At 39.2% G+C, this 15722-nt stretch overlaps 1 protein-coding gene across 1 annotated transcript in view; it reads left to right on the top strand.

Moving 5' to 3' along the window:
• pdgfc (platelet derived growth factor c) overlaps window positions 1-6385 on the top strand; it is a 55598-nt gene extending 49213 nt beyond the window's left edge. The window contains 3 exon segments of the mRNA XM_034689269.1: window positions 3738-3945; window positions 4070-4290; window positions 5213-6385. Coding sequence (XP_034545160.1) covers window positions 3738-3945; window positions 4070-4290; window positions 5213-5326 — 543 coding nt within the window. The 3' untranslated portion in view covers window positions 5327-6385.
• The last annotated feature ends 9337 nt before the right edge of the window (window positions 6386-15722 follow it).

Genomic DNA, 15722 nt, shown 5'->3' with positions numbered 1-15722 from the left:
TAATGTCAAACACAAAGAAAATACCTGCAACTGGTCCTAAACTGGTCCATTGCCCAAACCCTGATGTATACACGTGATTTAATCCAAGCCGTGTCCACACAGAGCTCTGCAATTGCATCGCCAATGTGCAGATTTTTCTAGCTTTCCTGGTACTTAAAACAGTTGTGTCTAAAACTGAGTTGATCATGTTAGCATTAGGGCTAATAAATGTGAGCAACATTTACTTTTACTTAAAAAGGCACTATGAGGAGTTTTAACTGGCTGAGAAACAGACTGATACTGATACTAACGCCTCTTTATGACCCTCAAAAACAAACAAGACCATCCACAACAACACTGATACCTTCTCTGATGTCATTTTTAATCCCTGCAACCACTCTGAGGGGGTAGGTGTCAGAACAGATGATTGAGGTCTCGCTTTAGAAAACCCCCCTCTTTTTTTGGGCCGTTTTCATGGCAAATAATCACATTATGTGATAAGTCTAAATTTTAAAAGACAACAGGATGAGGTAATTGTCTGAATAAATACATTTTGCATGAACAGGACAAGAGATAAGAGGTATCACTTACTCCACCAACCAAAAGTTCCTCACAGCAGCTTTAAATTGCTGCAGCACAGAAATCCATGCACACCATATATGACTAGTGAGAATGATTTAAAAGAACTGCACAATTATAGCTACTGACAACAGATTTAAATGTAACTGTTCAGATGGACCCTGAATACAGTGAGCAGATTAAACCATGAGTGCATCAGTTTATGAGCACAGTTGTTGCTCTGATGTGCTGAAAAGAAAGAAACTGTACCTTCCATCTGTTCCTGTTGTTAACAAATACTGCTGTCACTAGCGATATATATAATTTCATTCATTGTTTGTGACCTTGGAGATGTTCAACAACACAGAGTACTTATTAAGACTCCAGGGAAAAAAGCTACAGGTTTACATAAATATTGATCCGAACAACACAGACCGCCCCTCTCACTGGAATGAAATTTCTTCCAGAAACTGGCCGGATCAGTCCACTCTCCTCTGATGTCAGTGATTACATGAAGCATTTTTTATTCTGATCAGGCTATTATTCCCAGCATAAGTGCTCCTTGTAAACACATCTATTGAGAATGGCAATCACTAGTGGAGTTACGGTGTCTCAACAAGCAAGAGCAGACAGCCATAAACAAGTGACAAGCAAGTGTCCCCCATGGTTTTGTTTCAAAGCTATGAAGCAATGACCCGGGTCACAGTGACATGCAGGTACATTTCTCTGGAGCTGCGTGATAATGTTTACATACTCACTGAAAACCAGGGTTTTGGATTTGTTCATGCATGTGTGTGAGACCTGTCACACGGGTCACTGGTCTGAATAGATGCTGGTTAAAAGCTGATGGTCTATTAAAGTACTTTGTTCCTGAATTTCTCAAATGGGAGCTCTCATCTGTTACCCCTAGCATCTTGACGTGTCTCTGAAGAATTGCTTGGCTTCCCCATGTGAAGCTGAGCTTGCAGTGCGCCGCTAATTGGGGGAATGTTGCACCGCCGACATTCACAAGCTGTTAATGGCTTCCAGTCCGCACTGTTAGCTACTGCCAAAGCTCAAATAAAAAGACTCTCAGCTTAGTCTGTTGTCTGGAAATTTATCTCTGAGAAAAGACTGTTCAATTTACTCTTATTTTTACCCCATGATGCTGTGTGAGCAGCCGTTTCCCCACAAATACCCCTGTCCCATTTGTGTCTGTTTATCTCAGTAGATGCCAAATAAACCAAAGATTGTTTCATTGGTTTTGAAGGCAGTCTCATTAGAATGAGTCAAATCTGTGGCATGCAGCTGTGTTTTTGTAGCCTGTGGTGCAGCCGTGTCAAACCACTGACTTCTTATTTCCAAAACTTAATCTAAGAGCTTCAGATTTGGACTGTATTACGACTGTATTATGGCATTATGCAGTACAATCATATCTTTGTTTCCTGTTGTGCAACAATTATTTAGTCTAAAAGTGGAACCAATTTGAAATGAACACTTCGAAATAGAATTATTTAAGCCACTTGATGGCTTTTACAGCATGAGTACTCCTGTTTGTTGCATGAGTAGTTGATATGAAGAAATCCCCAAATCCTCCTGAGATAGTTGTCATGGCCTCTGACTAAAGGAAAAGATTCTTCTTCCAGAAACCCCTCCTCATCACTGGGTTCCTTTTTAAAAGTCCCTGTTAGTCACCAAAGGGAAGATACAGATTCCTGGAATCATTTTTCTCCTTTCAAACATCTCTTCTCCAGAAGCCTAAAGACCCAGCTGCCAGCGACCGATGTTTTCAATGCTCCCCAAGCTGCATTTTTTTTTGCAACTGTCACATTGTTGCCTTCTACCTGTCAGTCACCAAAGATTAGAGAGACCAGCGAGCTGACATGTTGGACAAACGCAGCGTCACAGGACTGAAAGGTTTAACAGATTAGCCTCTTCTCTTGTGGGAAGACCAACACCCCAGGTATCAATCTTGTCTGAGACTACACGCTGCAGCCTGCAGAGCTGAGAGCTGGGAGCTGGGGACAAATAATACTGCCGCCTGCAGGAGCTAGAGAGACAAAGGCTGTTATGCAAAGCATCAGGCGGCGGTTATAACCATTGACAGCTTTGACTTGTGCTATTCATTCACATTTGACTCTAAACTGAAGTGCATAGAACAAATATCTTTCTGTGATATCATTCTTGTTTGCAGAGCAGCTGTGGCAGGTACACAGTCAACATGTGCACAGTATTGACTACAGTGAAAACCGTTTCAATCAATAGAATATATATCACGGAAACGGACAGAAAAACAGCCTTATAGTGACATTTTACAGAATGATCAATGACAGTGCTGCCATGCATCTTTCAAATACCAACATGGATGAAATCCTGCACATATTTGAGTTGTTGCTTTGTTACCACAAAGTGAAAGTAAGCAGGAAGATGGTTGTTAAAAGAACTGGAAGAAGAAATCCCAAAATGTCTTGCTAATGGATGGACTGACACAAATGTAGAGGGTGCACAACTAGAAGAAAATAATGAAAACTAGATAATAGTTGACTTAAAATCTAAATTTGGAGCAAAGCTGCAAAGAAATCAATCAACAGAACTTTATGAATCAACTTTTATTTTTTCTCCATAAATATACACTTTATCTCCATCAATCCTCAGATAGACAAGTGTAAACCCACTGAACCAGTGAGGGAACGCTTGGCCACATCTAACTTTATCTGTCATCTTTAGGATCTTACAGCCTCAGCTCTTCCACACATTAGCATCTCTGACACATCAAGCTTGAACTGGGCCCACAGCTGTCCTGCACAGTCACAGTTTCTGTTAAACTCAAGTCCAAACCGATGTTGAATATAACAAACCTGATTCCAATTTAAACCTATTTTTTCTCACCATGACATACCGTTTCCTTCAGAGTTACAGACATGTCCTTGATTAAGTCTCACACTGCTGAATTAAGACATGTTGTCATGCTGACTGAGTTTTTCCTGCTGCGTAACTTTCCTGTTTTAGTATCTGTAACCTACAGCAAGCTTACGAGCTCTTGAATCATACACAGCCTGTAAATATCCTCAGGCAGTTGGTGTTTTCAGGGGTTTTGGATGAAGCAACAGAATTTGAAAGCAGGACCCAAGCATAGAATAGGTGTTTTTTAAGGTAACAAAAATCTGTGAACGAATGACCTTTCTTTTCTAACTTTATCTCATCTGCTTGTCTTCCTGCAGAGTGAATCAGAACCAGAGGTCCCTGCCGTTCCCCCTCCATCCCAGCAAGGTATTGAGGAGCTGTCAGAGGCTGTTGCAGGGCTGGGCACCATGGAGGAGGTCATGAAGTACCTGGAGCCGGAGCGATGGCAGGTGGATATGGAGGAGTTGTACAAACCTACATGGCAAGTGTTGGGGAAGTCCTTCGTCCTCAATAAGAAAGCCAAAGGTAGGACACTTTAAAACAAGTGTTACTGTTGAAGTAGTCTTGAGAGTAGTGATTTATGTCTTTGTTAGTATTGGTGTTGACAGGAGGAGTTTCTGATCATGCTCATCTTCTCTGGGTCTTTCAGGAGGAGTTGATCTCAATCTGTTGAGGGAGGAAGTTCGACTGTACAGCTGCACTCCCCGTAATTTCTCCGTGCCCTTGCGAGAGGAGCTGAAGAGGACAGATGCAATTTTCTGGCCGAGCTGCCTCCTGGTGAAGCGCTGTGGTGGGAATTGTGCCTGCTGCTCTCACCGCTGCTACGACTGCCAGTGTGTCCCCACCAGGGTCACTAAGAAATACCATGAGGTAAACACCAACTTGCTCCACAAGTATGAGGAACATTGTTAATGTGATCTGTTTTCAACTTACTTAGGACAGATTTTGGAATAAGGAATACACAAACTGATTTGGCTTTTTCTTTTACAGTCAAGTCAAAAAACAGCTTTGAAAGGGTTCTTCACCATATTAGAAAAAACATTTATGCCACGGTAATAACGGCTTATTTAGAATGATAAATACAGTGAAAACTTCAGTGGTTTGACCGACACTTGAGTCAGGTGTATTCTGAGCCAAACATGAAATGACAAAGAAAATGTATAGGGTTTTTTATTAAATAAGGATCTCCTGAAACTCAAAGTAACACTATGAAAACCCAATCTAACATGAACTTGTTACATGAGAATGTTGCTGTGTCATTGGTATAATCTACATGGAAAATTCCTCACAAAAAATGTAATATCCAGGTTATTTTTGTAATGTATGTTCACTGGTATAATAAGTATATTTTAGAGACCAACTTTTTGTTTTTTGCAGTGAGTCAAAAATTAAAGAAAATTCATTAAAACAATAATAATGATAATTAGAAACAATAATCATTTTAATTATTACAAAAGTAATAATAATAGAATAATTAGTGTGTTTTTATTGTTATTATTGTTATAATTATTATAATAATAATAATAATTATTATTATTATTATTATTGTTATTATTATAGCTATTATTCATATTAATGTATTATTGTTCTTAATATTATCACTATTATTGATGCTATGATTATTTTTATTATGATTATTATTGTTATTTTACATCTCAAGATTACAGCTTGAAAAAGAACCAATTTCATTTATCCACAAACTGATTTTATTTCTTGGCCACAACCCACTGAGTATGATTTAATTGATTTGTGTGATTCCAGTCTCTGACCTGCAGTATTTTCCTTTGAACAGGTTCTACTGCTGAAACACAGAAGCGGTATAAGAGGCCTGCAGAAGTCCCTGACTGATGTGCCCTTGGAGCACCACGAGGAGTGTGCCTGTGTGTGTAAAGATGACTCGGACTGACCTTGGACATGTGTAATAGCTGCCGCAAGAACAACACAGGATGTTTGAAATGAACCTCTGCCACTGTTGCATTGTTCTGTATCTCATCCTTTTCCACCGGGAGCTAACACGATTCTCCTTTTATCCTGTTGTCCTTTTACTGATTGGATTAAGCAGAACAGACTGGAATCTAATAAATCTCCTGAATGGATTGGGCTGCTGTGGGACGCTAATTGTGTGCTCTGGGTGCATTTAAGAGAGACGAAAAGTCAGTGAAGCAGTTGTGGACTATTACCTATGAGCTCGGAGGACTATATTCTGCAGCTTCTCAGAGATAAGAACACCAAGACGCTTTTGCCTCTTGTTCTTAAGGTCTTTTTTAAAGTTCAGCCGGTGTGGGCTGATACTGTCACAGAAAATGGGAGCTTCTTTGTTCAGCTACTTTTTTTATGTCTATAAATGAGCTGGCTCCAGCTGCCTCACTCCCCCAGCCCCTGTATTATTACCATCAAGGCAGAGAAAGGTGCTTATTCATGAGCAGTGTTCCTTCACTCCCCTTTGTTGTCACCATAGATTTAATCTGAAATGCAGTCAAGACATCACTGAAAGCCTTTCCAATAAGACTGTATTCTGTGTAAATATGTCATTTACATGTCTTTTCTATTCAATCATGCTTTTTCTACCAAAGACTCTCAAAGAGAAGATAAAAGTTGTTCACAGAATTGGTTTGGGATTGTTTGTTACAACTCTTCACTCAGCCCAGCTCAGATCTATCAGTCCTGCTTTCTTCAGGAACGCCTAGCTTCAAGCACTTCTCTCCATGTTTGAGATTGTTCATATTCAGTATTTATTGCTTAATGAAAGGGAAACTTAGGTCCAACATGTCTTATTTTCTACATTTGTCACTGTGCAGTAGTATTAGCCTGCAGTTTTCATTGTTAGTCCTTTTACATTGCCAATGTGTCATGGATGTTTTTTTGTTATTTTCTGTATCCCAAAGTTATTTATCTTTACTTTTGCAACAAGTGTTTGTGTACTTCATTTTTTCTGAACGTCAAAAATAAATTCTTCCATTTCTTATTGAAGGTACATTTCTTGAGACTGGTTAGCAGTGAACAAAATCAACAGTTTTAGAACGAGTGCAGAGCCATTCTGAAGACGTTTTATTAATAGGAGTCTTGAAGCGAAGATAATGCATCAATAATACCAAATTTAGTTATGTATCTTTTTATTTAGAAGTAGGGCTGTCAAACAATCATTTTTCATAATCCTGATTAATCTCTGAAATTCAGTAGTCACATTTTAACAGTTCCAATCCATATTAGCACTGCAAAGTTATTCTAACCAGTGTCTTGATTAGGGAATCGAACATGTCTGTGTCGATCATCTCACTCCGAAAAAAGTGCTCTGCAGGCTTTTGTGATACAGTTCCCCGCTGACATCAGTCTGACTAGCTGAACCTGTATGCTTTGCTCTTAGGTGGTAGCTCAAATGCAAATTACTTTGGTGATATCCTGATTTGGTTTGATAAGAAATGCATATCCATTTTTGACTTGTCAACTGAACCATCTGGTAGTTTGTTCATGTGAAACGTGCCATCAAAAGAGCATCATGGCAGCAGCAGGATGCAGGAAGAAGCGATGGTGGCTCAACTACGGTGTGCCAAATGGGACAAACGGGGAGGCTGTGGCTCAATGGGTGGAGTCAGTCGTCTATCAATGGAGGCGGTTCGATCCCAGCTCCGGCAGTCACATGCCGAAGTGTCCTTGAGCAAGACACTGAACCCTGAATTGCTCCCTCTGTTGTTCAGAGGTGTGTGAATGTGAACGAATGAGATTAGCTAACACTGATGGTCCCTCCCTACATAGCACCCTCTACCATCAGTGAGTGAATGGGTATGAATGGGTGAATGTGACGTGGTGTAAAAGCGCTTTGAGTGGTCAGACAGACTAGAAAAGCGCTATATAAGTCCATTTACCATTTAGCATGTTAATTTCATTACTTGTTTGCTTTATTTTGGCAGCCCTATAAAAACATACACACAAGTAAAAGGAAAACCTTAACTAAGCGAGCTTGGATTAAATAATAACTGAAAAAAAAAACGGCTTTGTATTGGAACCAAATGAGATGACAGTAATTACAGCAATGACTTTTAACACAACAGTTTAAATAATACTGAAGTTCAACCTAACAGGGTTAATACGATATCAATTCCTTTACTTTCTGGCTCAGCTTGTACATTTATAAATGTGAAGTCATCCAGTACTTTATTGCCTGCTGTACAAAGTATGGGCCACAGGTTTTTTGTCATATTAAACACAGTATCATCAGCATGGAAAACAATTGGGATGAAAAAACCCCACCAATAAGAGCAACTGATCAGTGCAATGCAACTCTTGTGGGACCCTAAATGTACCCTATTTATACTTTGCACCAACCTTTGACTTCTTGTCCACTACTGTGATAACATAATGCCAACTAAAGTGTTTTCACCCTTAGCATGTTTCTAAAGAAGTCGAACCTGGCTTCCAGAATTGTCATTTGGCTTTGTGTATAAATGAGGAGGTTGAAATATATGCCAGACAGAATGATTTGGAGAACACCTGCCTTGTTGGAACCGTATACACTTTAGAATGACACATTTTTTTTCCAAATGTAACATTTCTAACATCTCCTCAAAGCCCAAACACTAAGCACTTCTTCCTTTAACCCTTCTCATTTTTTCTTACAGCACAAACTTCTTATCAGACACCGAGCAGTGCTGTTCACTCTCCCTTCGGCCATCAGGTCACTCAGGAGGAGGTTCTCATTTGTCCATCTCACGCTGCTGTCCTGGCCAATTATTCTGATCTAATGTTCGCCCTGGCAGGCATCTGTGGTGACGCCAGATGCTCCTGCATAAACCCTCCAGCTCCCAGTGTGGTTTTTTATAATATTAAACAGACTGTCGGTGCAGAGGAAACCTCACTGTATTGGCACAAGATGTGACACAGCATGGGCAGTTGGTCTAAGTGTTTGTGTATGAGCGAGTGTGTGTGTGTGGATTTGTGCGACTACAATCCAGCACTTGACGCTTCCATCCTTTACCCACACGCTCCACTGCCTATTGCTCTTTCACTGTGAAACCAAAGCAGCCTCGTTTAGACTAGACCACAGCATCATGGTGAAATTATGTGTCTCTACTAAAAGCAGGAAACTAAATTTTAACTCATTTGCCTCTGAGGAGAAATAAACTTTATGCCTGCACCCAGTTCTAAAGTATGGTTTGAAAAACATCATGAATGGTAACAGCCTCGGTGGGCTGATCAGACAAAGCAGAGAGCCGTGTGAACAGAAACTGTGAAGTACATTTCCCAAGGTAACACAGACACTACATCAGTTGTTGCTAAGCACCGCTAATGTTACCAAATAAGACACACAGGCATCCAGACACTAGCTCTGACCAAAGGCACAATAACGGTCTCAATCTGCCTCCTCCTCATATGAATCATCGCTTGAAAAGTCACAACAGACTCAGCTAAAACACATCCTCCCACAGCGATTCATTTGATAAAATTACAGGACTAACCTCTCATGAATTACAGGTTTGACCCTTTCCTCTGCATAACTGAATAGCTGAAAAGATTGAGCCTCCTACACTTTGAACAGATAAAATGAAAAGTCCAAACTCAGTGCAGTGCTTCATAGATGCAGGATTTGTCCCTGACATTTTGCTGTGAATGGTGAGTGTGGAGGCTGCAGTGCTTTGTGTCGTATTGTGTTCCTTAAGTGCTCATAAAATTCAACTTGATTTTATCAGAATATTTTCATGCAAACATAATATCATGTACGAAGCTATAGGTCCTGGGCAAACACGCTGTATTGTTGTCCCCAGCACACACCAGCTATGTTGGCACATGTCTGAGCAGTAAGTTAAAGTAGAAATGGTATGGATGGAATCAATAAGATTGTGTGGGTGTGGTGATTAAAAGACATGCTGTCAGTGTGTGATGCATCACTGGTCTCAGAGATATGAAACAGCTTACCAACTACAGGGAACATGACATCAACAACTTTAGTTTTTATTGTTGTTTGAAGGTTTAGAAACGGCTGGATGTAGAAGTTATAGGGTAGATATCATCCATTGGCTGAACAATTGGTTGTCAATGTATCACTTTGATCTACTAGTTACTTTGAGTGACTTCATAGTGTTGAAATGAATAAAATTGATGAACCATCTTATCCTAAATCCTCAAATATAAGCCAGGCCTTTATTTGATTTTACTGCAGAAGGTACCAGGCCTTTATATGATGCAGGCTTGTATTAGAGGCAGGTCTTTATATCCAATTCTCTCTGTCTGAGAAGTATAAGTGTTCACATTTTAGCACAAAGTGAGGGCCTGATTCCAAAAAGGATTGCACAGCTTTTGCCCTGACGAGTCAAAAAGACGTTGTTGTACACACGCAAAGGGGTGACATGCTCCCCAAACTGTGCTGTCGAGCAAATAAGTGTAGGGAACAGCTGATCACACATTGCGTCATAATGTTTGTGAAACTATGTACACAGCCAAATAAAACACAGCAATACAAACTCAGAGCCAAGAAACACACCAATATCAGGAATGACTCTTGTGAAACTGTATTTATAATCTGTATACATCAGTTTTTGCACTGATTAAACAAACATGATATTGCATCCTGATAAATGGACTTCAAAGGTGCTTTTAGGCAAATGTTGTGACCTATGGACTAGCTGCTACTCTCTATTCAGTTTTAATGCTCAGCTAAGCTAAGTGGCTGGGGGCTATACAGTTCAGCATTTATACAGGAGAGTGGAACTGATCTTCTACTCTAACTCTAAAATGAATCATCTATAATCCAACAAAAAGTGTATTTACATAATGTTCAGTTTTACTTTGAGCCCCCCTGTTGGTCTGTCTACACTTCATCTCTAATGGACTTACATCACATTATGCCGTCTAAGGCTTCAGGGGCTTCTGACAGGGAAAGGGTAAATTGACATAACGATGGTAACTCCCTTTGAATTGAAGTTAGGGTGTGTGCTCTGTTGCTGTCCATCTGCTTGTTTCTCAGAATATAAAAATAAAAACTCCATCTGTCACACTTTCTCTTCTTAAAGGCTTAAAACCTCCTGGCTGTGTCTCAAACTTAAACCACCAGCACTTTAGCCGATGGCAGAAGTGGTCTTGTATTTTCCTCCAATCTCTGCATGCCATTCCTAGACAATTCTTTTGCTAAGTGCATACACACTATCTTACAAATGTATGGATCTCTACTTACCTTCAAAGACAAATGGCATTTTATTTCCCACTCACCCAGCAATCGTGCAATATTTTGACATTTCTGTGTTGAATTTATTCAAGTGTTTTTCTAAGTGGCTTTCAAGTACTGTTAGCAGTCTCCCAATAAGAGCCAAGGTGCTGCAAAGCACCTAGTTAGCTGTGCCTGTATTTCAAATGCTAATAATGTGAGCGAGTCACTTCAGGAGCAATAAAGCACAGATAGAGAAGCTCTCCTTTCCCCAAATGTGACAGAAAAATGAAGAACTGCATCTTAGAATGTCAAAGTGTCTCTGTAAAGAAACTCAAAATAACATACTCAGTCTGAAACTTCATCTTTATGCTGCAGGGGAAAAAGTATATTGGACTCAAAAGGGAAGTGGTACAGTCTTTTACTATTTTCTTTCAGGTATTTGTTGTGATTACAAGAGAGGATCTTTGAAGATTCACTACGGTCTTGGCATAGCTCTCACATTTGCAACCATCCATTTCCTTTAACTGGCAACTGACTATAAATCTGACATGCAGTCTGGGAATCAATCTCAACTTGAGGTCATTTATGACTGCACTGGCTCTTTGAGCACAGACTGATGGGGAAAATGTGGCAGCCCTGTCCAGATGACATCTCCAGCATCCCTAATTGGTTCCCTGTATATATGGTTGGAAAGGCCAAATTGATGGGTGCATGTTATGTTTTGATAATTATAGGGTGCTGTACCAGCGGTTTTCAGAGAACGGGCAGTTGTTGCTGGGAATGTAAGGTCCTCAACTTTGGTGTAGTATTAAGCATGGGTCAGGAAATCATTTAGAAAGCAGCCCAGCAGAGCAGAGCTCCATGTTAAATATACTGTAGGTTGAATCATTGGACAGATGTCTACAATTTCAGCCTTCATCTCCTCATTACACCGAACATGTAACCACTCCACAGTACCACAACAAAATGAAAGGTTTTTAAATTGACTCAGAACTTTATAACACACTATGCCTTAAACATCCTGCCATAAATCAAGCACATACATGTACAGTATGTACAATCATTTTACCAAACTGAGAAAGCAGTGACAAAGTAAAGTGATATACCTGAATATATGAAAATGATGACAAAGTTCAACAATCCAAAGTAATCAAGTGTATGATTTATTGGAATCTGTGAAGCTTTTTCTGCTTTAATTGTATCCAGACACTATATATAAGAAGTAGTGGTCAAAGCCACAGGTCTTTAAAAAAGCACCCCAAACTTGCATTTCTTTCTAATGGCTAACATGGGGGTTTCTCTGCTAGTTGTAAAAAGAAGTTTAACTTAATAGAACATCTTCTGCTTCTTCATTGATATAATATATTATTAGACATTGTCCTTATGACATTATTGTCTTAACCCCCAGTGACAAGTCTGCTTTAATAAAGTATAAAGTTTTGTATGGTCCCATTTCAAATACACAATAAGGTTATTCTTTAATTCATGCCTTTGTTTAAACTCTATTTCATGCAATTCAAGATAAGCATCCAAAATGATTGCACAATTACTATAAAATACGGATACAAGTGAACAAGTAGGGTAAATGCTTGTTTACCTCTCTCTCTCTACAAGCTAAAGTAAGAAAGTTAGTCATCTTAATGCCCAACAAAAGGCCTCAAAACTGTATACTGCAAACCAATAATATTGGCAATATCCATCTCTTTATACAGTCAATGTCCATAACAAGATGTGTTCAGAACTAACACACATGTCATTTTGACTGTGACAAAAATACAAAGAAACTCCATGGCAGGACTTTGATTGGTGGGTGATGAAATGAGTTGCAAAATTTGCATGAGCCCTCATTGTGGAAGAAAATAAATGAGAAGAGGACCAACTGTCATTCCTTTTTTGTTTTCATGCCTAACAGAGCTTGATGTTTAACACATTTGCATAATCGTTCTGTTATTCCAGCAAGTTCAATTTGTATTTAAACAAACTAAGAAATCTGCTATATCAGGCTCTGTTAAGCCAGAATGCAGCCTTGTATGACTTACTATTTACAGTGAGACTGAGACCCACTGGAAACAGATGAATGGTAATTTCTCAGGGAATGCATTGTATCAATAAATGACATAGTTTATGTTAAAGATGTATTTAAAGGGGGCGCTGGTGGTAGCGGTCTAAGCACCCTGCATACAGAGGCCACAATCCTCATCACAGGGGTCGCTGGCTCGATTCCCAGCCGGTCTACCATCTCCAGCATGTCTTCCCCCACTCTCTACTCCCCACATTCCCTGTCTCTCTTCAGCTGTCAAATAAAAAAAAAGGCAAAAAGGCCAAAAATATATCACTTAAAAAAAAAAAAAAAGATGTATCTAAAGGGATGGAGCTTTGCTTTTGTCTCAACATTTAGTCTTGTGTGAATAATGTGACACAAATATTTCCTGTGCTTTTGGTCTGAACAAACCTTAACTTTCCAGTGCTTACCATGAGACTAAGCTCCTTACTTTGTCCCCACACATCTGTGCCAGTGTGTGAGCTATATTTGTGTCATATCATATCTCCTACAGTGCACACACATAACAAACATGGTGGCAGTGTTGTGGATTCTCTCACGTTTTAGGACTGATGAGCTCAGACAAGCCTCTCAAAGCTGATGCCATTACTCACAAACAAGCTGCCATGCCGACGGCCATAAGGGGAATGCATCCTTAATAGAGAGAAAGGTCAGAAGTCAGTGATTCCTGTGTCATCCAGTTAATTGGCAATGAGTTTTGTGAACCCGGAGCAACACTTTGTGCGTCTCTAATGATGAATTCAAACCAAGAGGAAGGCAGCTTTCTTTTTCTTTTAGTCTTTGGATGGATATCTGATTATTCTGAAGGGCAAGGATAAAAACATTGAAATAAATTCAAGGGAATAATGCAAATATTTATTTTTCCTAATTTCTTTGAGTAAAACTAAATATGCTCAGGCTTAAAGCCAGAACAGTCACACAGAATCCAGTGGAGGGACATTCTCCTATATGCATAGAAACTTCCTGAAAAAACAGCAGGAATAAGCTGTCCACATATAATGTTATTAGTTGTGTAATTGTCCTGATAACTCACATGTCTTTGATGTGAAAGATCCATACAGCTCGTTGAACCATAATATGTTTATTTCATATCACTGGTGCAAAAAAACCCCAAACTTTTCAAAAAGATGTTTCTCAGGTTTCTCTTTCAGGCGCTGCTTTACCTCAAGACGAAATGGAGAACATGCCAGGGATGTGTGCATACAACTTTGAATATGTCAGGGCGTGTGACGGATGAGTTGTGGGTCTGTTGGTGACACTTGCATTCTCAATATGACCCTAAGCGGCAAAGGTCACATGATCTCCCAGGGGTCTATAGGTAATCATTCGCATGTAGCTCCCAGTAGCTGCTATGGGACCAGGATCACAACGCTACTCTGACAGTGACGGATATACCAACGGATTCTCCCTGACATGTCATGATAAAAATGGTGAATATGATAGATTTTAACATGTTTTTGGATAATGTGTTGTATTCTTTCATAAAACCACTAAATTAACCACGAAATGTGGCTCAAATAGTGTGTGGAAAGCCTGGAATTACTTAGGTAATGTGATGGAAATAACTACATGCATTGCTGGCACATACATGAGAACATGATGACTGATTGGATAATCTTATTCAAAACATGGCAGACGTTATGGGTGATTTAGAGGTTAATCAAAGACCCTTGAGTCTTGAAAATTAAACATACAAGAGAGATACATTTTCAGAACTAAACTTTTGGGCCTATTTCCACCTGTTTTAACATTACCTCTGTTGAATAAGGGATAATGTATAGTGATCAGGTAGTTAAGCAAATTAGGATCCAGACACGGTGAGATAAGACCTGCCTGCTCATTAGGCAAGGTAAGGCAAGGCAGCTTTATTTGTATAGTGCATTTCATACATGAGGGCAACTCAATGTGCTTTACATTAAAACATTAAGAGCATTGGAAACATTCAGACAAGCATAAAAGAACACAATTAAAATGACAAATATAATAAAACAGAAAAGAAAAGGAAAATTAATATATATAAAAAACTACATTAAAATTTGCATTTAAAGCTAGTTTAAATAAGCTAAGATAGGAAGGCAGTGGTAAATAAAAAAAGTCTTAGTCTTTGATTTAAAAGAGGTTAGAGTTGCAGCGGACCTACAGCCTACCTTTCAGGGAGTTTGTTCCAGATATGTGGTGCATAAGGACTAAACGCTGCTTCACCATGTTATATTCTGACTCTCAGGACTGAAAGTAGACCAGTACCTGATGACCTCAGAGGTCGAGGTGGTTCATAAAGTAGCAGCAGATCAGCAATGTATTTTGGGCCTTAACTATTCAGTGCTTTATAAACCATCAGCAGGATTTTAAAGTCTATTCTCTGACAGACAGGAAGCCAGTGTAGAGATCTAAGAACTGGAGTGATGTGATCTACTTTTTTGGTTTATATCATTACCCAGCTACCAACTTAAAGGTACAGTGTATATAGTGTATATACATGGGAATATCTAGTGATGATCAATTCTAGACAAAAAGGCTCCCTTGTTCACCCCTCCTGTCTTAGACGCTACGGTGGCCTATGTGGACAAGAAGCTTCTGTGCTGCATGATAAGTATGATCTTGTGTTTTCAAGGCTTAAAGTTGAGAAGACAATATTTACCATTAAATTGACTGTATGTGTGAAAAATTATGACATATCAGGCATTCTGTCTATGCTTTCTTGTTTTTAGCTTTTACTTTTTCTGATGCATGTCCAAGACAGTTTAATCCTCATAATCTGAATCAAAATGTATCACATAATCCTGCAGTATCTTTCACCCCTCCAGTGAACCAACAGTCTTTCAAATGAAGGGCTCTTTGGTGAGTTTTACATATTTAACTCAACATTTTGCTTTGATTTTTACAAAATTAGAGATGCTGAAATTAGAAGCAGTTCCTCTTCATTAACAATGCAGGTTTTCCTTTTGTTGGGTGATTTGTCATGCCGGTGTTTTAACTTGAGGGCATTGTCAGTTCTGAGAACTTTGATAACAGCAAAGATAAGTTCTACTTATCTCTTTAATGCTTCGTAGTATCTGTTTAAAAATCTCATGCTCGGATAAATTGCTGTGCTACTGTGCATTT

Source organism: Notolabrus celidotus, chromosome 8 (genome assembly GCF_009762535.1).
Source record: "Notolabrus celidotus isolate fNotCel1 chromosome 8, fNotCel1.pri, whole genome shotgun sequence".
Taxonomy (NCBI): domain Eukaryota; kingdom Metazoa; phylum Chordata; class Actinopteri; order Labriformes; family Labridae; genus Notolabrus; species Notolabrus celidotus.
Note: the sequence above shows the minus strand (reverse complement) of the source record. Positions and strands in the feature narration are given on the sequence as shown.